Source organism: Kogia breviceps, chromosome 1 (genome assembly GCF_026419965.1).
Source record: "Kogia breviceps isolate mKogBre1 chromosome 1, mKogBre1 haplotype 1, whole genome shotgun sequence".
In the NCBI taxonomy this organism is placed as follows: domain Eukaryota; kingdom Metazoa; phylum Chordata; class Mammalia; order Artiodactyla; family Physeteridae; genus Kogia; species Kogia breviceps.
Genome location: NC_081310.1, coordinates 25,326,294 through 25,352,092, shown reverse-complemented (window position 1 = coordinate 25,352,092; position 25,799 = coordinate 25,326,294). Strand labels below are relative to the sequence as shown.

The following is a 25,799-nucleotide window of genomic DNA, read 5'->3' as shown; positions in this document are numbered from 1 at the left end:
CAGCTATGTAACTCCTTAGATGATAACATTCCTTTGTCAATCCTCTAAGGGGTCATGATGACCCACTACTCGCCTTGTACGTGCAGATATCTTTGGTGAACTTTATGTACAATGCCAATATATCATTTCCCTTAAAGATAGCAATTAGTGCAGAACAGACTGGTCAGACGACCTGGGGAGATACTGGGCTGCACCTAATGGAAGTTCTTAGCTTAAATGCTTGCTTATGACCTATTAATGTTACTAGCTATATTATATGCTGCCTATTTTACAAGATTATTGTTTCTTGCATTACCAAATGTGTGATTGAGACTCAGATAAAATTAATGATGATTAGGCTACTTGAAACAATTTGATCAAACATATAGTTCTATAAGATTATAATCATGCATAATAACTCTAGATATGGGAAGAAGCAACAAGTGGGAACTATTTCCTGGACCATCACAGACTAGAAAGACAGGCGGTCCAGAGGCTTTTGGCTACTGTTAACTGAACCTAGTCCAGTAATAGCACGTTCTGTGGCCTGTCAACGAAATCCTCGCCTGACCTGGGAATGTGCATTCCTAGCAATTGGTCACAAAATGCCTCCCAAACCTTGGTTGAACTTAAGACCGAAAGGGAAGGGATTGTAAAATAAAGAATGTTGCCCACTATCCAGTTCTACAAGAATCAAGTCTTTAGCCACTGCAGTCGCTGACCTACAGTACATCCTGAAAGGAATTCAGGGCGAAGATCAGGATGTGGCACTTTGTGCTCTAGGAAACTTGACAGAACTGTCCCTCAGATAGTTAGATATTTTCAGGAGAAAATTTTATGAACCCAGTTTCTTGCATCTTCCCGTACTTAGAAAAGTACTTAAACCATTAACTAAGGTATCTGTTCCTTGCAAACAGCAGTAACCTTCTACCAAGATGTGTGCTTGACTGCAAATACCCTCTTCCCAAATCACACATATACTGGCTTCCCCCTTCACCTCTTTGGAACAGTCTTCAGAACTCTCCAAGAGACTGTCTTCTGGGTTATAATACTCATATTGGCTCGAATAAGATTTTCCATTGCTTTCTTAGATTGACAATTTTTAAAAATTTATTTATTTTATTTTTGGCTGAGTTGGGTCTTCGTTGCTGCACGCGGGCTTTCTCTAGTTGCTGCAAGCGGGGGCTACTCTTCATTGCGGTGTGTGGGCTTCTCATTGTGATGGCTTCTCTTGTTGTGGAGCACGGGCTCTAGGTGCACGGGCTTCAGTAGTTGTGGCTCGCAGGCTCTAGAGCACAGGCTCAGTAGTTGTGGCGCACGGGATTAGTTGCTCCACAGCATGTGGGATCTTCCCGGACCAGGGCTTGAACCCGTGTCCCCTGCATTGGCAGGCGGATTCTTAGCCACTGTGCCACCAGAGAAGCCCTCTTAGATTGACTATTGATGAATTTTTTTTCATTGATAGCCCTATCAAAGACAGTTGGTATTCACTCACTATGCCATGCATAAAGATATAGCAGTTCGTCATGACTGACTGCATAGGTTCTGGTGTCAGAAAAATCAGGGTTTAAATTCTGGCTCAATCCTCACTATCTGTGTGAATTGGGCAAGTCACAAAACACCTCAATGAGTGTTTCCTCAACAGTAGAAGAGAAATGACAGTGGTATCTACCTCCTCTGTTTCTTGTGAAATTAAATGAGACAATGCATATATTGTAGTGTGCTTGGCACATAGTAAAGATTCAATAAATTGTTAGCAAGCACCTTTTCTACTTCCTGTTTTATTTGCTATATCAATGACATGGAAATGGTGCACACCAGCCATGCTTCCTTTCTACATGTGTGCTAAAAAGCTTAAGGAGGTCCCATTTAAATAATCCCAGTCGAGATTAGAAGTACCCAACATAGTACACAGTATATAGAAGTTTAATAATAGGAATTAACAGAATACATGGTGATATCCGAACGTGGTAGCACCGAGTATAATCCCAAAGGAAAGTTACTCAAGAAATAAAGAAAACAGTGTTGCAGATGCGATTTCCGAGCTAAGGGAAAGTGCCTTTTGCTGTAGGTTATCTTCTTCAAATAATCAGCTTTAATCTAAATTCAGAGGCTCTTTAGCAAGGAAGCATCATTCATTCTTCATTGGTGCTGACCTCTTTTCAAGAAACATTCCTTCTTAACAACTTCTTCTAGAATGTACAAATCTAGACCCAATCAGAGACTCGACATCAAAACCATTAAGTAGTTTATTTAATTGCTTGGAGACTGTCACCACCTTAGGGAGCTGAAGCAAATTAAACTAAAACCTAAGAAGAGAGAAATTCATTTCTTTTAGCCACTTACTGTATTCTCCATAGGTAGCTCGGATCCGCAGGGCTGTGAGGTTCCGCAGTAACCTCCGATACTCAAAGTAACTCAGCTGGGGGCTCCAATTACTGCTTGGATTTTCATTTAATCTGCATGATTTAAAAGCAAAAGCTGAAAAATCCAACTCTTATCAAATCTTATAATGCATATACCCAATACAAATTATGCATGAGAATGGGGGAATAGCTAAGCCCCTTCACAGCCGTGCTTGTACAGGAATGAAGGACTGGTAGCCACATCCTCATAGGCACAAGCCTGGAACTTCCTCACTCCATGGGGAGTGCAAGCCCCACAGGATTTGACGGAGGGCATCCCAGTGCAGGAAGCCGAGCTCCTGGGGTCACAGCATCCAGTGCTGGTCCAAGTCCTCAGAGACCACTTTCTATTTTGGTCCCACAAAACCTAATAGCAGGAACATCTCTGAGTTCCAGAAGCTCTGATCCTCAAGAGCCATCATTCATTTTTGGTTTTGTTGTGTAAATGATTTGTTATCTGAGCACATTTCACCTCCTATTTTCAAAAGTCAGTTTCCACCTTCTACACTGTCCACATCTAATACTTCCTAGTTTGGCATCATGTTGCCTCAGTGCATCACATCACCAGCCCCTGTACTATTCTTCTTTATGCTGTTTTGACTTCTACTGGAATAGCTCTTCCAGGAACAATACTAACTCTTTTGTTTCATCCACTGATTCGTAAAATAACTGTTTACTGTGCACTTGGTTTGAGCCAGAAGCTGTATCAGGACGGAGGATACAGAGACAAGTAGAGTGAGGTGATCAGTGTCTCCCAGGGGTGGCGGGTAAACAAATAATTATGATACAATGCAGAAAGGGCTATAACAAAGGCATGAACAGGATGCCATAGAAACTCAGGATGGACTGTAACTTTACCTAGGCTTCTCAGAAGGCTAATACAAAGGAAACACCTGTAAGCTGAATCTTAAAGAGTAAGTTCACCAAGCTGAGAGGGTGGCAATGGGTGTTCCAGCGTGGAGAGCTGGGTGTTTGCATCGTTAGAATAAGTTGCACTCAGTTATTTAAGAACACATTGTGTGTATGCTGTGGGTCTTCTATTCTCTATTACCTTTAGCTCTGCCCTGGGGTAGGTCCCCAACAACCCTCACTTGAACCACTTTGAATATGTGCTGGTGGTTCAATTAAAGACCCTACCCAAACTGTGCTCCATACAGTATTTGCACCCAGCCTTCACACCTGATCACACCAATTCTCGACTTCCAATCTCTCAATAGCTTTCCATCATCTTGTAGGCATGGGCAAGATCTCAGTACCTTGACATGACATCCAAGAACCACCACGCTGGGTCTTTTTCCAGCATTTTCAATCTTATCTGCCCATCTCCCCCATACACGCTGTGTTCCAGCCATAAATAACTGCTTACCAATCCCCTGTATTACGCCTTTCCACATTCCCACATATACTCACATGTACGCGTCATCCTGATTTTGTCCCTGGGAAAGCCCTGTGCTTCTTTCTGTTCTCAGTGCACACACTGCACCCTTAGTAATGCTTTTCCTGTGGCTCCTCCAGACGGAACTAGGACTCTTTCCTCTCCTCCCAACTCCCCATGAGCATGCACCACCACTGAAGAGATCCTGTATTGTGTTATGTTTGCTTTTTGACATGTTACATATCCTACTAGACAAGAGCTCTTGAAGGACAAAGACCACGTTTCTTCATCTTGAATTCTCAGCCTCTGACACAGTACTAAACACTTAATAGGCACGGCCCCTTCCCCTGAACTCTCTGTACCCACCATTCAAAATTCCCATTCTAGAGAGAAAATATTTGCAAATGATATAGTTGATAAGGGATTAATATCCAAAATATACAAATAACTTACACAATTCAACATCAAAAAAAACCCAAACAGCTTAATTAAAAAGTGGACAGAGGACCTCAATGAACAGTTTTCCAAAGAAGGCATACAGATGGCCAGCAGACACATGAAAAGATGCTCAACATCACTAATCATCGAAGAAATGCAAATCAAAACCACAATGAGATATCACCTCACACCTGTCAGAATGGCTATTATCAAAAAGACAACAAATAACAAGTGTTAGCAAGGATGTGGAGAAAGGGGAATGTTTGTGCAGTGTTGATGGGAATGTAGATTGGTGCAGGCACTATGAAAAACAGTATGGAGATTCCTCAAAAGAGTAAAAATAGAACTACCATATGATCCAGCAAGTCTACTTCTGGGTATTCTTCTGAAAAAAAACAGAATACCAATTCAAAAAGCTATATGCACCCCTATGTTCACTGCAGCATTATTTACAATAGCCAAGATATGGAAAGTATCCATCAATAGTGGATAAAGAAGATGTGGTATATATGTATGTATGTGTGTGTGTGTATATATATATATATATATATATATATATATATGCAATGGAATATTACTCAACCATAAAAAAGAATGAAATCTTACCATTTGCAACAGCATGGATGGACCTAGAGGGTATTATGCTAAGTGAAATAATTCAAAGAAAGACAAACACCATATGACTTCATTTATATGTGAAATCTAAAAAACAAACAAACAGAACAGAACAAAAACAGACTCATAGATACAGAGAACAAACAGGAATTTGCCAGAAGGGAGGGTGTGGGGGGGATGAGTGAAATAGGTGAGGGAGATTAAGAGGTACAAACTTCCGGTTATAAAATAAATGAGCCATGGGCATGAAATGTACATCCTGGGGAATATAGTCAATAATGTAGTAACACTGTATGGTGACAGGTGGTAACTAGAAATATCAGGGTGATCGTTTTGTAATGTATAGAAATATCAAATCACTATGTTTTGGACCTGGAACTAGCATAGTGTTGTAGGTCAATTATACTTCAAAAAATATCCCATTCCACAGGATAGCATGTAACCTCCTTAGACACACACGGGGCCATCCATGACCTTACCTCAGCCTCTTTCTCTGACCTCACTTCTCACTGTATTCCTCTCCCTGACCCCATGCTCCACTCATGCTTAACCACTTAGAATTTCCTAAATGTACGAAACTTCCTCAAACATACTTCTTCTGCCATGTAAACCTTCCCCCCTTTTCTTTCCTTAAAGGGAGGCTCTTCACTTGTCACATCTTCTTGGGAAGCTTTCCTTGATCACTCCAGTGTGAGTTACTGATATCTCCTGTGTGTGTTCAAAGCACCTGTATCCACCTTGTCCCTTACAAGCTGCACTATAATCATCTGTTTATTTTTCTCCCCCATTAGCCTGTCTGGGGCTTGTGGGCCGCAATCATGACCTGTCTCAGCACATAACACCATGTTTGGTCAGACTTCAGTCACAGTTTGCTCTCTTTGACCCACTTGTAGTCTCCCTCTTTACCTGAATGTGTAAGTCTTGGTGACCCCACAAGGCAGTGTCTTGCCACGTGGAATCAAGGGAGCTGTGATCCATAGACCAGCACCTTCCAGGATCACGTCATGGGCGGATGGGTGTCTGCCTCCCTTGTCCACACGGTAGTCAAAAGTCAGGCTTTGCCCGTAGCTCACCTGTTGATTCCCAAGAAATTTGGCTGTGAAATAGAATTCGAAAAGATTGAGGTCAGTTCTGAGACTGGAGAAGCAAAGGAGTGAGTAAGTTTTCATCGATGTTGGCAATTTCTCTTGGAGTCCTACGTTACCGACCCATCACCCCCGCCCCCACCAGCCAGCCTGCCAGAAGAGCCAGTTCATGGCAGTGGACATGGCTGTGCAGCTCTTGGCCACAAAGAAGGGTTAGTTACTGAAACGCTAAAAGGGCTCTCATTATAAGACAATTCCATCCATTACATGATTCATAGCCTGGCCCCTATGACAGACCAATATGTAAAGATCCCAGGTCTATCAGCAATAATACCATTTGTTACATAATGCTTTCTAGTTTACAGAGTACTTTCACCGACATCATCACATTTGATGGCAATAATTTGTGGAGGTTGTCATTATTCTTCTCATTCAACAGCTGAGGGAACTGAAATTTGGAAAGGTTAAGAGGCCACCTTGCCCAGGAATCACATATTAGCTAAGGATATGAACTAGGATTAAAATTCTAGCCAGAAGGACTTCCCTGGTGGCTCAGTGGTTGAGGATCCGCCTGCCAATGTAGGGGATATGGGTTCGAGCCCTGGTCCGGGAAGATCCCACATGCCGTGGAGCAACTAATCCCGTGCGCCACAACTACTGAGCCTGCGCTCTAGAGCCCACGAGCCACCTTATTTCTTGTCTTGATGGGAAACCTAGAAACTTCCCATTTGACTGAAGTAGGGACCTGAACCAGGGTCTGACCACCTGGACACACAGTTCTTCTGTACTGTGCCATGACTTTGTCAAAAAGGGCTGAAGCCCCAATTGTCTTCTGGAGATACTACTGCCCAGAACACTAAGTGATAAGATGTCCACATTTTCTAACCCCATTTTTCTATCCTGACTTCTTAGTCTTCTAAGTTGGCTTCTACAGGAAAAATACCATACATACCAGGAGCTATAAAATAGACAGGGTCTGACTGTCGTGCTGAGCTAAACACATCTCGATGGCGCTGTGACCACTGGAGTTTTGCAGGAGACCCATTTCTTTGGACAGCCTTCCAGCCATCAACATCTGAAACACAAATAAAACCACTCTGCATTTGGACAAACCTCAACATCTACTGAGTTAAACAAGGCAAGACTTGATTTTGCTACTCACTAGCAGTGAGTAACAAGTGGGGATTTCTTAATGTTTCCACATTCGTGTATCAACCTCAAAATCACCTATGCACCTGTCTACTTTGTATTCACCTTCACCCACTCCTACCCTACAGCTGCTGTGACTTCTTGTCTCCGAGTTCTGACTCTTGGAATAAGAGAGCACATTTTCATCTACCTGTAATTTGTATTTTTATTTGATTTACATAAACAGGGTCTGGCCTTAGTGAGGTAAGAGGGTCCAGTATGTTCAAAGAGAAACTCAGAGTTGAAATCATATTAATCTCCCATATTTTTAGAGTACTTTGTAGCTTGGTGACTAATTTCACATAAATTAACTCGTTTGGCATATGTGAAAGCGGTATTATTAGGGAAGTGAATTCCAGGAAGACTCATGTTAAGCCCTTCAATCCAAAAGAATGATTCTTTTGTGGTTTTAAAATAGATGGGATGGGAAATGCAGGGAGATGAAAATCTGGTCTCTTTTTAGTTATTTTTTTAAGTTATTCATAAGCTGGTCTGAGTAAACTATTCAGCTATAACTTTTACAAGACACTAGGCTCTTCCTTATTGCCTGACAAAATAATATGCATTTAAAGCGAGAAGAGAGTTGCTGAAGATGACTCAAGGACCCCATCCTGCGGGTGGAAGTCTATAAGCACAAAACCCTATACAACATTAAAAGCAAAAAACCTAGAAAGCAGATCGCTTTACCTTGATCGAAGGTAGAGGTGATTTTATGGACGCTGTAGTCTCCAGAGCTTCGGCAGCTGGCTGAATGCCCGTAGCAAAAACACTGGGTACAGCCCTCAGGGTTTCCCCCATCCAGGTGATAGTAACCTGGTCGGCACCTGCAGCGATGTTTTAGAAATCAGGACAATATATAGGTTATTTCTTGTCCCTATGGAGAATATGACGACTGATCATTTCTACTTTCTCTTCCACCTGGCCCATTAATTCCCAGAGGTGAGAAATACTAAGTTGCACAAACCACCCCCCACTCCCAGACTCCCCGACGGACAAATCACAGCTCCCCATTAAGAAAGCACAAAAGGGCTTCCCTGGTGGCGTAGTGGTTAAGAATCCACCTGCCAATGCAGGGGACACGGGTTCGAGCCCTGGTCCAGGAAGATCCCACATGCCGCAGAGCAGCTAAGCCCATGTGCCACAGCTACCGAGCCTCCGCTCTAGAGCCTGCGAGCCACAACTACCGAGCCCGCAAACCTAGAGCCTGTGCTCCACAACGAGAGAAGCCACCGCAATGAGAAGCCCATGCGCCGCAACAAAGAGTAGCCCCGCTGGCCGCAACTAGAGAAAGCCTGCGCGCAGCAACGAAGACCCAACACAGTCAATTAATTAATGGATTGATTGATTAATTTAAAAAGAAAGCATGAAGAATATTCACTTTCTCTTGCTCTGGTAAAGCAGTATCACGTTTGACGTGATGGTCTGGAAACAGTGATTTTTTCCCCATCCTTGGTGAGGAATTGAGTGGGCAAAGATGGGGAGGGGTCAGGTAGGGATATGCAGAGCTGGCCCTGTCCTGGAGTAAGTATTTAACGGGGGCAAAAGGGTGGGAAGTGGGGGCCAGCAAAAGAAAGGCAAATGCTCCTGCCCCAGCACCCACTCAGCTGGACTGACCCCTCCCAGACAACCCTCCCTGGCATTAACCACCATCCCTGCCCCTGTACCTAGGCTCTGACCCCCAGGGGAGGGGCAGGTGAGGTTATGCCAGAAAAGGATGGCTAGAGGCTCCTACAAAAGCAAAGCGTAGGCTGGCCTCCCCTCTGCTCCTAGCTCAAGCCCTCCGGTGACTTCTCTGAGGGCCGCAGCTGGCAGACAAGTCCCGGAGGCTGGGGTCATAGAGAAGAGGGCAGGGGAAGCCGGGAAGGATTTGTTTTCTTCTCTGTTCAAGTTAACGACTTCCTTCCACATGAAATAATGGTAGTTTCAATGATCATTTATTTAGCACTCGTGATATGCCGGGCACCTTACTTATGCTCCCTCATTTAATCCTCAGTACAACCTTATGAGATAGGAATTGTTATTTCCAATTTTCTTAGATGATAAGATCAAGGCCAGAGAGGTTAAGAAACTTGTTCAAGGTCATACAGCTCGTAAGTGGCTGAGACAAAATTCAAACTCAGGTATATCTGCTGATAAATTACGTGGTCTAATCCCCTGGACTATATGTCAAGAATATGTTCATTGTGCAAAATCACAGAAAAGCAGTTTAGCCGTGAACAACAGATGCTTCAGAGACCAGCTGTAAATAAATAAGTTGGTTTTTTTTTTTTCCTATAGAGAAAGGGTTTAAAAAATCATTATAGGGCTTCCCTGGTGGCGCAGTGGTTGAGAGTCCGCCTGCCGATGCAGGGGACGCGGGTTCGTGCCCCGGTCCGGGAAGATCCCACGTGACGCAGAGCGGCTGGGCCCGTGAGCCATGGCCGCTGAGCCTGCGCGTCCGGAGCCTGTGCTCCGCAACGGGAGAGGCCACAACAGTGAGAGGCCCGCGTACCGCAAAAAAAAAAAAAAAAAAAAAAAAAATCATTATAGTTTCTGTGGAAGAAACCTTCGGTTTAAAACCAAGGAAGGAAGGAAAGAAGGAAGGAAGGAGGGAGGGAGGAGGGGAGGAAAGAAGTGGGTCGGCACAGAAAGGTTGGAGAGGGAATGATAAAGGAAGGGAAGTGGGGGGAATTGGACAAAACCAAACCACAATGTTTAAGGATGTACTTGGGTAATTAATTCTGAAAAAAACTAAGTAAGTCAGAATAGTGGTGACTTCTAGGAAGGAGGGAGTGTGTGATGAGGCTGGCATAGTTTTAGCAAAGGTCTATTTCATATAATTGGTGCTGCTGACAACATATGTTTTATGCGACTTTCTGTGTTCTACTTTGAAATTTAAAATGCTTACAAAAAGTTACTCCTGCTTTAACACTTAAAGCTATGTTTCCTCATCCCCCCACCTCAGCAGCAAAGAACCCCCTGAAAACAAAAGCCAGGAATGTACCTGGCATTTCCTCTGCCCAGGTATACGCCACTGGCGGGACGCCAAAGAACTGCTTTCTTTCTTTTAAGGAAATCAGGGGGAAGCCTTTACCTCTGGGGCCTACCTCGCAGCTCTCTACTCACAACAATCTCAGGGGAGGGAAGAGTTTTAAGTCTGGGCATAGCTTGTACTTAAGGAATTTCCTGCAGCAGCAACTGAAGGTGGATCGACCTGGTTGCACCACCTGTTCCAACGTGGTTTGGGACCCCAAGGGCTCTTACATCTCCCCGCCTGGTTCATGTGTGTGCACATAACTACCATCTCATCCCCGGTCCTTCTCAGCACAAGACGGTTATCTGCGGCCATACGCTGCGATATTCCCACCTACTAAGATTTTCCCAACCTGTTTAATTAGCCCAGGCCTTTCCTGGGACCACGTTGAGTCATGTGACCTCATCGCAGTGTACCACCTTGTATAGAGCACCTGGGGTTCAGAGCCAGCTGGCCAGGGACTCACCGGGACCCTGTGCCTCTGTCACAGCATAAACAGAGAAGGGACCCAGAGCAAAAGCTTGGAGTCCAGTGAGATTTGGGGCCTTGGTTGCACTTTTTTTAAGGTCTAGTTTTTGAGGGAAGTCCCAGTGGTTGAGGCTCTGCGCTTCCAATGCAGGGGGCACGGTTCTGATCCCTGGTCGGGGGACTAAGATCCTCCACGCCATGCAGCGCGGCCAAAAAGTAAAATTAAAAATAAATAAATAAACCCCAGTTTTTGAGGACAGGGGGCAGGAAGAAGGTCATCCACATTTGTTAGGTGTCCCTTTTCCGTAATTGCACTCAGAGGATGAATTCTCATGCTAGTTGCCCAGGGACACCCCGCTGTGTCGGTAGGGTCACGGTTCACACAGACCTATCACAGCGCCCTCCGGTGACAGCTGGCTTGCAGACACAGCGGCCTGTGTCACAGGGCCCCGAGATGCCAGCTGGATCACAGTCACACTTGGAGTCTCTGAGAAAGAAGAAAAAGAAAATTAGGGATGTGTTTCCAAATACTTTGCAACTGTACACGTGAAGATCTAGCACTCCTAAGCAAATGTCACCAACTTGAGTCAATCTTTCGTCTTCAGCGAGGCCTCTCTTAGCTATTCTTGCCCATGCTAATCTCCCTCAGACCCTTTAAGAATTCGTTTGTCCACGCGAGTGCTACTCAAAGTGTGATCTGTGGCCAGCAGCCAGTGCAGGAACTGTTTGCTACCCAATCCTATAAAGAGGAGGGGTTTGCCCCAGAATCTAAACCACATTCATCACAAAACTGTTTAGTTTAGTTTGGTTGACGGTTTGGGTCAGTTGACATTAAAAAAAAAGAGTTATCATTTGTTTCCCTATTATTTAATTCAATGGTGTCTGCTTTCATCGTGATTGGTTCCATCTACTTGCTTTTGGTTCATTTAGTTCTTTCTTCTGGTGACACTTCTATTGACATATAATTCATACCATGTAATTCACCCATTTAAAGTATACAATTCAATGGGTTTGAGCTGATCCTCAGAGCTGTGCAACCAGCGCCACAACCAAGTTGAGAGCACTTTCATGACTCCAGAAAGATACCCCGTGTCCTTTAGGAATCACCCCCATTCCCTCCCTCCAGCCCTAGACAACCACTGACCAACTTTTGTCTCTGTGGATTTGCTTATTCTGAACATTTCCTATAAATGCAATGGTACAACATGTGGCCTTTTGTGTTTGGCTTCTTTCACTTAATGTGTTTTCAAAATTCATCCGTGTTGTACCATGTATCAGTAGTTCCTTCTTTTTTTTTTTTTTTTTGCGGTACGCGGGCCTCTCACTGCTGTGGCCTCTCCCGTTGCGGAGCACAGGCTCCGGACGCACAGGCTCAGCGGCCACGGCTCACAGGCCCAGCCGCTCCGCGGCACGTGGGATCTTCCCGGACCGGGGCACGAACCCGCGTCCCCTGCATCGGCAGGCGGACTCTCAACCACTGCGCCACCAGGGAAGCCCAGTAGTTCCTTCTTTTTATGGCTGAATAAAATCCTGTCCCGTGAATATACCACAGTTTGTTCATCCATTCATTGGAATGGACATTTGGGTTGTTTCCAGTTTTTAGCTATTATGAATAATGCTAATGATGTGAACATCTGTGTACAGGTTTCTGTGCAGATACGTATGTTTTCATATGTCTTGAACGTATACCTAGGAGTTAAATTGCTACTAGTTTCGCTGTTTTGTTTTTGGTCGCAAGACTTTCTCGATGAAAAAAAATCAGTGTTTTCATCATTTAATTTTAGCACAATCTCCTTGACTTGTGCAGACTAGAGCTTTGACTAATGACTGACTAATCAAAGCACCGGTCTCTGTCACTGAGTTTGGCACATAAGCACGTGGGTTTATCTCATGCATCTAAAACCAAGTGTGTTGTCTTTTCCCCACTGACCTGCTCCTCCTCTGACTGCGCCATGACCCCATCTAATCCTGCCAAGCCTGCGTCTGACTCCTTCTCCCTCACATTCCTCATCCAGTCAGATGCCAAGTCCTAACGGGCTTGCTGAAGATTTCTTTCCCAATCTTCATCTTTCAATTCCCACAGTCTCCTCCCCATCTTGGTCCCTCCATACCATTATCAGGATCCTCTGAGAAACATGTGTTCAGCATCTGCTGGTTGCTAAGCACCAGGGATAGTAAGAGATAGGAAATAGCCCTGTTCTCTGGGAGTCTCAAGGCAGGACAGATACATGAACAGCAATGGAAATAAAGCATAAGGCCAGTGTATCCGAGCTGGAACACCCTCTGTGTGCCTCTTCCTGCAGCGGTGAACAAGACAAAGCCCAAGTGCGGCTTACGTTCTAGTGGGAAAGACAGATAAACAGATGCACGTAGAAAATGAGAGACTGTAAAACAACAGAGTCAGGACACGGAGGGGTGGGGATTGGTCTGGAAGGCCTCCGTGAGGAGATGGAGGGATGGAGCCGGTGAAGCTCTGCATGGCTCGAAGTCACAAACGCTTGGCTCCTTTGAAGAAGAAAAGGAAGGCTGGGAGGGGGTGAGAAATGGAGCAGGAGCCTAAGGCCAAGGATGGAGGGGGCAGGAGGGTCTTGCAGGGCCCTACCTGCCTAGATAAGAAGTTTGCATCTCATTCCAGGTGGGAAAGGAGCTAATGGAAATTTGGAGCAGAGCCGTGATATAACACACTTCATATTTTACAAGGGTTTACAAACGAGAGACAGGGCCCAGGGAGGGGTCAGGGAAGTCTGGGAGAGAACAATCCACATAAAGGCCCAGACGGTAAGAGAACTTGGGCCAGTGGTAATGGGGATGGTGCAGGCATGGTGGTGGGTGGGTCTCATATGGGCAAGGTGCCGGAAACACGGGCAATGGGGAAGTGACTCCTCTGTGGGTGGCCTTCTGGCCAATGGCTTCCCTGCCAAGCTCCCCCTCCTCTAAGCCAGCCCAGCACCTTGCCGGCTCTGAATCTCTGTGTGTTGGTCATGTGATTTCTAATGTACGCTCCACCGTCTTCCAAAAAGGAAGTTGAGGAGGGATAGAGAATGCTTCAAGCTAAAGGGGATTAAAATTATGCAGAAAGTTCTTCTACTCTGAGTCTATTTATCTGAAACGAGTTCCAGGTTAAAATTTGAAGGACTCTTTACTTCCATCCTAGTTCATCTAAAGGAGGGGCAGTTGTCAGGATGAAGAAAGACCACAGGCTCCAGAGACAAAACTCTGAGCCTGAATTTTAAGTCCACCCTCACCAGCAACACTGGGCATCTTATTTATCCTCTCACGATTTCAGGTTCTTATCTTTAACACAAGCATAATGCTAATCCCAATTTTTTAGGATTATTTTGTGAGGAGTCAATGAGATGACCCACGTGAAGTCCTCGAAACGGTGTTTCAGTAACTCAGTTACTCAGTAAATGTTAAGTGGTCCCTAATGTTGATATAATTGCCATTATTCACAGCGGAAGCCACAGCGATGGGGCAGGCACTTACAGGAGCCTCTGGTCTTGGGTGCACCCAGCCTCAGTGAGGGTGTGGAAGCCTGGCAGACAGCGGTCACACCTGTCTCCGGTCACACCTGGCTTACAGCTGCATCGTCCAGCATTGTCACATCGAGCGCTAAGCGAACCTGTAAGCACAGGGTAGGGAAAAGGAAAGAAAAGGAAATATTTAATTTATGCAACGTTAGGAAGAAAACGTCACCATATGGGAGCTCAATAAATACGAAGTAATAACCACCACCTGCTGCTTCTAGTAATTCTTTCACATTATCTGGATATGCATCCACCCACTAGGGAAAGTCCTGACAGCCAAGGATAGCTTCTTCCGGGAAAGGAACAGAAATGACTCCTGAAAGCGTTATTGTTTATATATCTGCTCTGGTTTCAGCATTAAGTAGTTTGTCAAATCCTTGAGCTCTCACGAAGGAACGCCGGTGAATGAGCACTTCGGCCTCCACAAAGACAGGTGGAGACAGTGAGCCACATTCTCCCTTATCTCTGGCAGGCAAACGCCATCTTGTAAGGGGCAGTGCTCGTATGGTATGATTTTAAGAGTACAAAAAAGCCTCTTAACCAAAAACATCTCTACCCACCTGGAGTAGCAGAAATTCTCACCCCTTGTAAGGAGCAAAGAGCCTGTGCATTTTACTTGGTTTGGGGCACTAGAGTACTTGTCCTATGATTAATTTTTTATAGCCATGCTCTGTAAAATGGGACCTTGCAGACTGAGTATCGATGAAAGGCAAGAGGTGCTCAGGATGACGAAATGTGCCACTCTGGAATCCAGCCACCCCTCACTGCACCCCCTTCCACACCCCAGTTCCAGCCTCCATCTTCTCTCACCTGGACCCTGCCTCACGCTCTTCTTCCCGCCTCCATCCTTGCCTCCCTGGGCTCCATTCTCTCTACAGAAGCCAGAGTGCTCCTTTCCAAATGGAATTCAGATCGTATGACTCGTCTGTTTAAGTCTTCTAGTGGGTCCCCACTCTGAGCGGAATAAAGTGCAAACTCACGTACCACGGCCTACAGACTCGACCTCTCTTGCTTCATCTCCTGCTCTCCTCCACTGAGGTCCGGCTCCCCAGCTCCCCTCCCTGTTCCTGGAATGTGCTAACTGCTTCTCTCCTCTGGGCATTTGCACCTGCTTCTCCCTCAGCCTGGAATGCTCTTTCCCCAGAACCTCCCCTCCTTGGCCCATTCTCAGCACTCACATCTTGATTAAATATTACTTCCCTAGAGAAACCTTCTCTGACTCTCATATCTAAAATATCCATCCGAATGTTTCCCCAGTCCTTAGCCCTGCTTACCGATGACTACCTCAGCTTATGTTCCCTGCTGTATCCCCAGCACCCAACACAAAGAAGAGGCTCAGAAATCAGTTGGATTAATTAACCCTTAAGAAAGAGGATGTGGCTATTGTGAAAGGAGTTAGGAAAAAGCCAAAAGATGAGGTGGAAGGTGGCTCACCTACTTGATAACTTCCCAGCAGTTGGCGAAATTATGAAGTAATCCCTATATTCCAGCTAACTGTGATAATTAGGCTATTCATAATCTATAAAGTCAACAGAACTCTAACCATTAGCTCCTTTTTTTTCTTATTTCTTACCAGTCTGTGAACTTTTCATTCACTTGTGGATACGATTCAAATCAATAAAAGTATTGGCTCTGTATCTATAGCCGCAGGTGAAACATGAAATAAATTAGTCACATTCACAGTTAGAATCTGTGAAAGTCTCTATGTCAACCTTGCAACGCTTGAAAGGGCCCTCAGTGATAATAACATAAACTACATTTTTTGAGCACCTGCTACGTCTGAGACACTGAATTGGGCGCTTTATATTAGCTCACCGTATCTACTGGTGAACTAAGAACTGATGGAAGGATATCCAATCCATTTGTGGATAATAGGGGGTTCTCGGAGAATCAGGCAGGTGGCGACGAGATCAGATGTGCAGTTTAGAAGGTCAACTCTAGAGCAACTGCAGGATGGCTTGGGGACAGGAGAGCAGCAGACTCTCAGGGCAGAAATCCTCCCCTGACACGATGGCCCAGATTAGAGGAGTCTGGATGAGAAGGGCAGGAGGGACATGCTGTGAGAGCCACTGCAGATGTAGGATGAACAGACTTGGGCTGTTCAGCCCAAGCTGAATGTGGGAGGGGTGGATCAACATCGACGACAGCAGGTCCCCAGAGGGCACGGCTAGATACGAGGCTCCTGACAAACCAGAGAAGGCCAGAGGAGAAACAGGGCCTCACACTGAATCATCAAGAGAAGATAACCAGGGCTTCCTTGGTGGCGCAGTGGTTGAGAATCCGCCTGCCGATCCTGCCGATGCAGGAGACACGGGTTCGTGCCCTGGTCCGGGAAGATCCCACATGCCGCGGAGCAACTAAGCCCGTGAGCCATGGCCGCTAGGCCTGTGCGTCCGGAGCCTGTGCTCCGCAATGGGAGAGGCCCACATACCGAAGAAGATAACCAGTTTAGTTTGGGACACGATGAACTTAGGTGAAACTGTTCATCTGGAACTCAAGAAAGAGGCTGCAGATGAAGACTTAGGAGCCTTCAGCCCACAGGCAGAACAGGAAGCCATAGCAAGTGTAAGGTCACTCCAGGAGCAGACAGACAGAGGAGGGGAAGGTGCCTTGGACAGAAATGGAACCTCACTGATTAAGGAAAAGGTGATGGGAGCAGGGAGAAGTCTCACGGAGGAGAATTCTGAGAAGAGTTAAGGGAGAATGAAGAGGGGATGGGTTCCAGGATCTAAGGCAACAGAGCAGTTAACAAGATGAGAGTAAAGAGAGACCACTGGGGTTGGCACTTAGAGACAAACAGCAGAAAGGGCGAGGAAGGTAAATTCCTATTTGAATTTATGCTCTGATGAATAACATTAAATGTTCCTTCTTTAATACCATTTAATTATTTTTAACTTAAATGGGTGTTAATCTGGGACCCAGAAACACATTGTTTTTCTCCATTCAAAGTAATGGAAACTATGCTTTCAATTTAAGAAAACTCTCCCTACAGTAGTTTTTCAGAAACAAATTACTTTTTTTAAAAAAATTTTATTTATTTTTGGCTACGATGGGTCTTCGTTGCTGAGCTCAGACTTTCTCTGGTTGTGGCTAAAAGGGGCTACACTTTGTTGCAGCGTGAGGGCTTCTCATTGCGGTGGCTTCTCTTGTTGTGGAGCACGGGCTAGATCTAGGTGCGCGGGCTTCAGAAGTCGCAGCACGCGGGCTCAGTAGTTGTGGCACACGGGCTTAGTTGGTCCACGGCGTGTGGGGTCTTCCTGGACCAGGGATCGAAACTGTGTACCCTGCACTGGCTGGCGGATTCTTAAACATTGTGCCACCAGGGAAGTCCCAACAAATTATTCTTATAAGGTGGAGAAGACTGTACTTTATTTTGGGGTTTTCCCCAAATATCCCTAAACAGTACTGTACAAAACAGTCTTCTGGGGCTTCCCTGGGGGCTCAGTGGTTGAGTGTCCGCCTGCCGATGCAGGGGATACGGGTTCGTGCCCCGGTCCGGGAGGATCCCACATGCCGCGGAGCGGCTGGGCCCGTGAGCCATGGCTGCTGAGTCTGCGCGTCTGGAGCCCGTGCTCCGCAACGGGAGAGGCCACAACAGTGAGAGGCACGCGTACCGCAAAAAAAAAAAAAAAAAAAAAAAAGCCTAGTTGCTATATTTAGGAGAAATTGATGTGTCGGCCAAAATCTGTGACCACTTTGGGGATTGTGAATGCTGTTGGCTTCTTTGCCGTGCATGGAATGGTAGCTTTTGGTAAGATGAATTCTGCATTTGAAATTGAATCTACAACAAATTCCCTTGGGAAGTTATTATTTGAAAGTGAAAAATACCTCCTGGCTTGTTGGGCAACTGAGAAATCATATAAGGAGTTAAATTTGTGCCACTGATTTAGTGACCTGTGCAGCCAACATGTAGCCAGAGATGGCGCATGGTGGGTACAGTCCCTGCCACCAACATGCCACTAAGCCCTCAAGTTTCATAACTTCCCTCTCTAAGCCTCTGACACCTCATTTGTAAAATGAAAATCATAATAGCACCCTCTTCCTAGGGTTATTTGTGAAGATTGAATTAATTACTGGATGAAAGCATTTAGAAAAGTGCCTGGCATAGAGTAAGTGTGCAATGCATGGTAGCGATCATAGAAGATATAAATCGTCGCTGGGCTCCACTGCTTCCTACTAGGCTGTTCACCCCGAGTCTGAGGTAGCTATTCCCCCCAAGAAAAGAAAGAGCCAGGCTCACTGTTGCTGGGTGGGCAATGGACTACACAGTGTGAAGGAAATGATGGCGTGGTAAAGCTTCATCACCATCTCTCTTTGCTAGGCTGCAGGCTCCTGTCTATTCTGAGACTAATAACCTCGTCTTCAGGCCAGGCTTTCCAGCTGAGCCAATGATATTTCTCATCACATTCTCGCTGATTATTTTGCTGGATGACCCAACTCCAGTGACTCACAACAAAGCTGCCTAACCTAAGAGGATACAGGATCTTCAGAGAGGTTAAATGCCCATTAAAGTAGCATCATTTTTCTTTCAATTTTTCTTTACGACGTTCTTTGATTCAGAGGGAGAATTGCTTCACCCAAAGGATTCTGGATGCTGAGTCAAAGCCACAAAGCTGAGCAAATCTGACTCAAACCATATAACAGCGGCAAGTCTGAAGAATCTGGGGGTGATTGCTGGTATATGGGTCTGTATCACCACAGGGTCACCCCAGTTTTCTATAAGGCTCCCTGACACACTCTACCAGCAAGTCATGGCTAGGGCCCAAATCTGCCCATGTTTAGACTCTTTCAGTTGCTGCTAAGAAATGGTTCCACAGAACTACACTAAGTCTTAGCCATGCACTAAGGCTATATATCTTTTTGGTAGACTAATATTGATCATATTATGCTGTTAAACACTTTCTGGCAAAGAGGAGAAACAGATACTACCAAGGAAGATAAAAGACAAATAAGGTAGCCTTAAAAAGTCCCAACTTATTTACCTCTCTTTCCCTCTTTACATTTACTAACTTGTCTTTACTGTCTGCCCACGATGAATATAGCAGGATGTGTGTGTCTGCGTGCACAAAAACTACCTATAGTTCTGAGAATACAGCAGTGGGTGATACATTAAAAAAAAAACAAACAACAACAAAAACAGGCTCTCCTATGAACCAGCCACCCTGTTAGGTGCTTCCTATTTGTTGTTCTGTTTTCTCTTGTTCACAGACCTGTGAATGACTCTAATCTGCCTATTTCTTTGTCTGTCTCTTCTACTAGTATCACTTCATATAGCTAGCACCCAGCACAGCACCAGAAACAGATCTTTCTAATCTTTTATTTTTTGAGAGGTCGGTCAAAGGGACAGTTATGAATATGAAAAACTATCACTGGAAGAGTGCAAGCTTCTTTGTTCCCAGGTCACAGACTGTTATCTGCCAGGAAAGTAATCGCCTGTCTCTCTTGGGACCAGAATTCAAACTAGTGCACCCTAAAGACCACAGCTGGTTCCTATAACCCAGACTTAAGAAAAACATATTTCCTTTCAGATTGCAATTGCTAAAAAGAACAGTATCTTCCCAGTTGTTCTAGAAATTGAACATCTCCCTCTTGGCCTGCTCTGTCTCTCTCCCTGCCTCCCTCCCTCCCCATTCTTTCCCCTCCCCTCCCTCCCTCCCCATTCTCTCCCCTCCCCCTCACACCCTCCCCTTTCTCCCCCCTCCCCCCTCCCTCTTTCTTTCCCCCTTTATCCAGCTACCTTTGGGGTTACAATTGCAGGGTAAACAGCGGTCTCTGTCTCTCTGGCGGTAAAATCCTTCCTTGCACCTCTGGCAGTGAATGCCACCCGTGTTGTCACTGCAGTGGAGGCAGCGGAATCCATTTCCTGTCAGTCTGTGAAGTTCCTCATCAAACACGCATTGCCTGGACTTCCCACTGCAATCACAGACTAGGGTCAGGGCAAAAAAAAGACATCGTCAGCGGGAAACAAGTCAGGGGCAATCCTCCCAGGCGTTTTATTATTATGAATACAAATGATGCCCAGGGTACTACATATTAATTCAAACTGCTCAACCCGCAGAAGGTAAGGGGGTCAAATGGGCCACCTGATGATGGAGAGAGTTCTCCTCGCTTTACCTAAGGAAGCAGTGCCGGTTGGGTGTTGCCTGGGAGAACACGGGAGAACATGAGGTCAGTGTTGCCAGACAGCGTTGCCGACTCCTCCAGAGAACCCCAAAATCTTTATTATGTGTTTCTATGTGACAAGTCCTGATTTAAAAATTTGCAAGGAATTCATTTTTAAAATTCTGTGCAACCCCATAGTACAAGTCTGTGAGCTGGAGAACACCTGAGAACTGCCAGCTTGTGCACTCCAGCACGACTGTGTTTTTTTTGTTTGTTTGTTTTGTGGTACACGGGCCTCTCACTGTTGTGGCCTCTCCCATTGAGGAGCTCAGGCTCCGGACGCGCAGGCTCAGTGGCCATGGCTCGCGGTCCCAGCCGCTCCGCGGCACGTGGGATCTTCCCGGACCGGGGCACGAACCCGCGTCCCCTGCATCGGCAGGCGGATTCTCAACCACTGCGCCACCAGGGAAGCCCTCCAGCACGACTGTGTAAGAGCCGATGGTGTCATCTGTTCAGGACCCCTAGCATCCATCCCTCCAGTGATGATCAAGGCTGAGGAGCAAATAATTTTTAAAATTTATTTTATTGAAGTAGAGTTGATTTACAGTGCTCTGTTATTTTCTGGTGTTCAGCAAAGTGATTCAGTTATACATACATATATATATATTCTTTTTTCATATTCTTTTCCATTATGGTTGGTTGATCACAGGATATTGAATATAGTTCCCTGTATTCTACAGTAGGACCTTGTTGTTTATCCATTCTATATATAATAGTTTGCATCTGCTGATCCCAAACTCAGTCTATCCCTCCCCACCCACCGTGGCAACCAGTCTGTTCTCTATGTCTGTAAGTCTGTTTCTGTTTTGTAGATATGTTCATTTGTGCCATATTTTAGATTCCACATATAAATGATATCATGTGGTATTTGTCTTTCTCTGTCTGACTTACTTCACTTAGTATGATAATCTCTAGGTCCATCCATGTTGCTGCAAATGGCATTATTTCATTATTTTTTATGGTGGAGTAATATTCCATTGTGTATATGTACTGCATCTTCTTTATCCATTCATCTGTCCATGGACATTTAGGTTGCTTCCACGTCTTGGCTATTGTAAATAGTGTTGCTATGCACATCAGGGTGCGTGTATCTTTTCAAATTATAGTTTTGTCCAGATATACTCCCAGGAGTGGGATTGCTGAATCATATGGCAATTCTAGTTTTAGTTTTTTGAGGAACCTCCATACTGTTCTCCATAGTGGCTGCACCAATTTACACTCCCACCAACAGTGTAGGAGGGTTCCCTTTTCTTGAGGCACTAATATGACCATCTGGTCAGATATTTCCTCCCCTCTCACTGCCATACGTGTCTCTCCCAAAGCCAGGTGTCAAAAAGAACCATAGTCCCATTAAGAATGACTTTCCCCAAGTGTCTAGGAAAGTTTACCCTGTGCATGTTGCAAAGAGATTCATGGAGTGACTCACATCTCCAAGTGGGACTGAAACCACCAATGAGGTAACAGGGGGAAATCCTTAGAATTGTACCTGGCACACAGCAGACGCTCAAAAATAGTGTCAGCCATGGTTTGGAAAAGGTGCTGAGCCTCGAGGTTAAAAGAATGGTAACAAATACCAGTTCTACTATTTCCTTAGGCAAATCACTTCAACTCTCTGAATGCAGTCTTCATTATGTGCCTCCCTGGACTGTTGAAAGGAACCCACTGAGAAAAGAACATCAAGTCCTTAGTCTGTGCTATTTCACCCCTAACTCACATGAGATAGGCATTGCCTTAGATGAGAAAAATGCAGCTTGGAAAGGCTAAGTAACTTGAGCCAGTGGAGAGTTGGGATTTGAACCTCTGTCTGATGCCAAAACCCACTTTCTTTCCCCCAGACACACTGTCTCCATTGGCCACGCAGCCCCAGTGATAGCCTGTCTCTGGCAGTGCCCAGGGCCATGACTTACCCAGAGTACTGACTTTAAAAAGTCAGCAAATGTACCAACATGTATGGAGCAGCTGCTCTGTGCAGGCTGGGTCAGCTCTGAAGACACAGAGGGGGCAAAGGTGACTGAGTATATCTGATGAACTTCCCTAAGTGACTTCCTTGCAAGAGCTCCTAAAACAAGCTCTTACACCTTTGGATGCCACCTAATCTAGGCAAAGTCAAGAACATCTATCCAGAGCCACTCTATATCCAGGACTTTACATTCAGCAGCTCAGTTCATTCTCACAGTAACACTTCAACATGGGTTTAATTATCCCCAGTCAACAGATGAAGAAATGAATGCTCAGAGGGGGTAGGTGTCTCACCTAAGGTCACACAGCTTCGTGGCAAGGATGTAATTGCTCCCAGGCCTGTCCACTTGCAATGCCCTCACCTATCTATGTTATCCCTATGCCTCCAAGAGCTGGCTTGCCGCTACATGTAGGTATTCTTTCTATAACTCCCTCAGAGAGTTACTCAGACCCTTCTAGAATTCTTCCTGATCTAGTAAGATGTCCCATCCCTCCTTAAACAGCACTGGTTATTACAAATTATTTTTATGCAGTTTTTTTTTTTTTTTGGCAGTATGCGGGCCTCTCACTGTTGTGGCCTCTCCGGCTGCGGAGCACAGGCTCCGGACACGCAGGCTCAGCGGCCATGGCTCACGGGCCCAGCCGCTCCGCGGCATGTGAGATCTTCCCGGACCGGGGCACGAACCTGTGTCCCCTGCATCGGCAGGCGGACTCTCAACCACTGTGCCACCAGGGAAGCCCTATGCAGTTTTAAATCCGCCTCCCTTCCTGTAATTTTTACCATGTGTTCTGTTCTTCCCTGGAAAACAACACACACACACACACACACACACACACACACACACACACACACACACAGACATACCTACTCTCTTCTCCATTTATTTATGTACTCATCAGACGTTTCTTTCAGGCACTGTTTTACAAGGAACTGCATCAGCCAAGTTCTTGAGTATCAGAAGATAGTTAGAGCATCTCCCTCTTTAGTCTTTTCTTCTTCAGGTTAAACTGGAGACCTGTCACCTCCAAGACTTTCAACCATATCCCAGGTCATGATTTCTTCTTGATGCCCCTCCTAGGAACAAACTCTAATTTTCACTATCTTTCTTTAAATGACCAGAATTTATTACAGTTCTTCAAGTGTGGTTTGAACAGCTCAGCTTACAACGGGACCAGATATTACAATTCTATGGATGAGCCCACAAAGCATATGCAGTTTGCATTCAATTCAAACTCCCAGGGCTTTTTCACAGAACTGGTGCTAAGCTGAATCTTTCCCAAAGAATGTTTGTGTAACCAATTTGTTTTTTTGGATTTCTAACAGAAGTGCCACACAGCTGTCATGTGCTGTGAAATTTCTACCAGGTACCTCATTAGGCAAAATTAGGAGCTAAATTCACCAGCCAGAGATCCTTGTGAGGTTACCCAGCTGGATCACACACTGAGCCAATGCCCTCTCTACCCCGGACGACTTTTGGAAGCAATCTCAAAATAATTACGAACTTTTCATTGTGTCTTTTTTATTCAGAACAAACTTTTTGCTGGTAGTAATTAATTTCATAAGGAAATGATATATTTTTAGAGCACTATTTTAAAAATGGATAACCTTGTTATAATCTTTTTTTTTAACCATTTCCCTCTCCTTCTGTCCTTTCTCCTTTAAAGCTCTACTATGCAAGAATTGATGTTCCTCTTTTAAATTCACAGCCTTCAATGGAGATGTAGTATAGTTCCAGTAAGGGAGGCTTTCAGCCAGCATCTCCACTCTGGAACTCAGCTACAAACCTATCGCTAAGCTACCCTCCTCTTCTCAAATGGGTTTCCCTTTAAGCCCAGGGTTATGGAGGCTGGAGCGTGGGGACCTGTGGGCCTCAGGCCTAGGGAATGTATTGGCCGCCTGTATCTGCAGTGTGTGCAAATGCCAGGAAGAAACTCTCTCCAGCCTTGCTTGTGGAACTCTGAAGTTACCAGGCTGCGCTGAGCTCAACACTTAGCTGCACTGCTCTTGGCTCAGTATCGAATCTTCCAAACATTCACACCCAGAGACTGAGGAGAGAGAGTTTTCTCCTTTGGCGTGGAATAATCCTTTCTGTCCTTGATGCATGTGAGAAACATGGCCTGTCTCAAATCATCTCCCAAATTTAGACTAACTTTCCTAAGAGCAATTATTCTTCATTCTCACTGCTGGGAAAAAAAAAAAAACCCTCTATTTTTCAAATCCCAGAATATTCTTGCAACTGGGCTTAATAAAATGGGCCTCCTACAGCTTGTGCCCGGCCTTTTTTATTCTGTGACTGATTTATGCCCAGCCACTACCAGGACACGTTGGTGGCCAAAGGGCGCTGTCAGGCCAGGAGTAAGGCAACAGGGAGCAGTGGGGATGCTGACAAAGAGCTAAAGGAAGAAGCAGCACTTCACCCCCAGCCAATGGTAGCCCCATGGGAATGACGCCTGTTGTAATCAGCATTTCCATTTATGTTTTTTAAAGACAGAAGTCTGGCTTTGGGTATGAAATCTACTGATTTTTAAAGGTTGGCCAAAAAATATTTTTTAAATTTTTAAAAAATAAAGCTGTGTCCAAGGGCAAATCTTTGCACTGGACTCTGCTATTCTAACAGGTTGAAAACACATCTCATGCTTTAGAGAAGGAAATATAAAGCCCTACTGTATGGCACAGTGCCCGGTGCATAGTAGGCATTTGAGGTATTTTTAATGAACAAATTAATGAATGTTCTCTTGAACTTCAGGAAACCCCTAGATGTGTTTCTACCATCTTCAGGACTCCATGTGGCCCCATATGTCTGGACATGCTTTAAAAACACACACACCAGACTTCACTGGTGGCGCAGTGGTTAAGAATCCACCTGCCAATGCAGGGGACATGGGTTCGATCCCTGGTCCGGGAAGATCCCACATGCCGCGGAGCAACTAAGCCCGTGCGCCACAACTACTGAGCCTGTGCTCTAGAGCCCACAAGCCACTACTACTGAAGCCCATGTGCCTAGAGCCCGTGCTCCGCAAACAAGAGAAGCCACCAATGAGAAGCCCGCGCACCGTAGCCCCCGCTCGCCACAACTAGAGAAAGCCCGCACGCAGCAATGAAGACCCAATGCAGACAAAGAATTAAAAAATTAAAAAAAAAAAAAAAATACCAGGGACGTCGTTAGCGGTCCAGCGGTTAAGACTCGATGCTTCCACTGCAGGGGCACGGGTTCGATCCCTGGTGGGGGACCTAAGGATCTTGCATGCCGTGAGGCAGCAGCCAAAAAAAAAAAAAAAAGTAAAAAAAAAAAAAAAAAAAAAAAAAACCAATATTTAGCAGTTACTCTCTTCCCTGTTAATTGAGGAGACACTTTTCTCCATACGACCCCAATCCAGAAAATAGCCCTTCTTGGTATCTTATATTATGATTTATTTAGATTCACAGACCTAAATACACACCTATAATACACTTTAAAACAAGAGGATATGCTAAAAATGCTTTTTTTTTTTTTTTTTTTGTGGTACGTGGGCCTCTCACTGTTGTGGCCTCTCCCATTGTGGAGCACAGGCTCTGGATGCACAGGCTCAGCGGCCATGGCTCAC

At 45.2% G+C, this 25,799-nt stretch overlaps 1 protein-coding gene across 2 annotated transcripts in view; it reads right to left on the bottom strand.

Annotated features, from left to right (window-relative positions):
- The window catches only part of LAMC2 (laminin subunit gamma 2), a 62,710-nt gene that overhangs the window by 19,421 nt on the left and 17,490 nt on the right, over window positions 1-25,799 (bottom strand). Inside the window, exons 2-8 of one of the 2 annotated variants that reach the window (XM_059074821.2) lie at window positions 19,831-20,019; window positions 14,053-14,188; window positions 10,955-11,053; window positions 7,773-7,909; window positions 6,850-6,972; window positions 5,719-5,908; window positions 2,326-2,438 (exon numbers count right to left, since the gene is read on the bottom strand). In XM_059074821.2, coding sequence (XP_058930804.1) covers window positions 2,326-2,438; window positions 5,719-5,908; window positions 6,850-6,972; window positions 7,773-7,909; window positions 10,955-11,053; window positions 14,053-14,188; window positions 19,831-20,019 — 987 coding nt within the window. The remainder of the gene's footprint in view (window positions 1-2,325; window positions 2,439-5,718; window positions 5,909-6,849; window positions 6,973-7,772; window positions 7,910-10,954; window positions 11,054-14,052; window positions 14,189-19,830; window positions 20,020-25,799) is intronic. The other variant, XM_067029176.1, reaches the window with a different exon arrangement.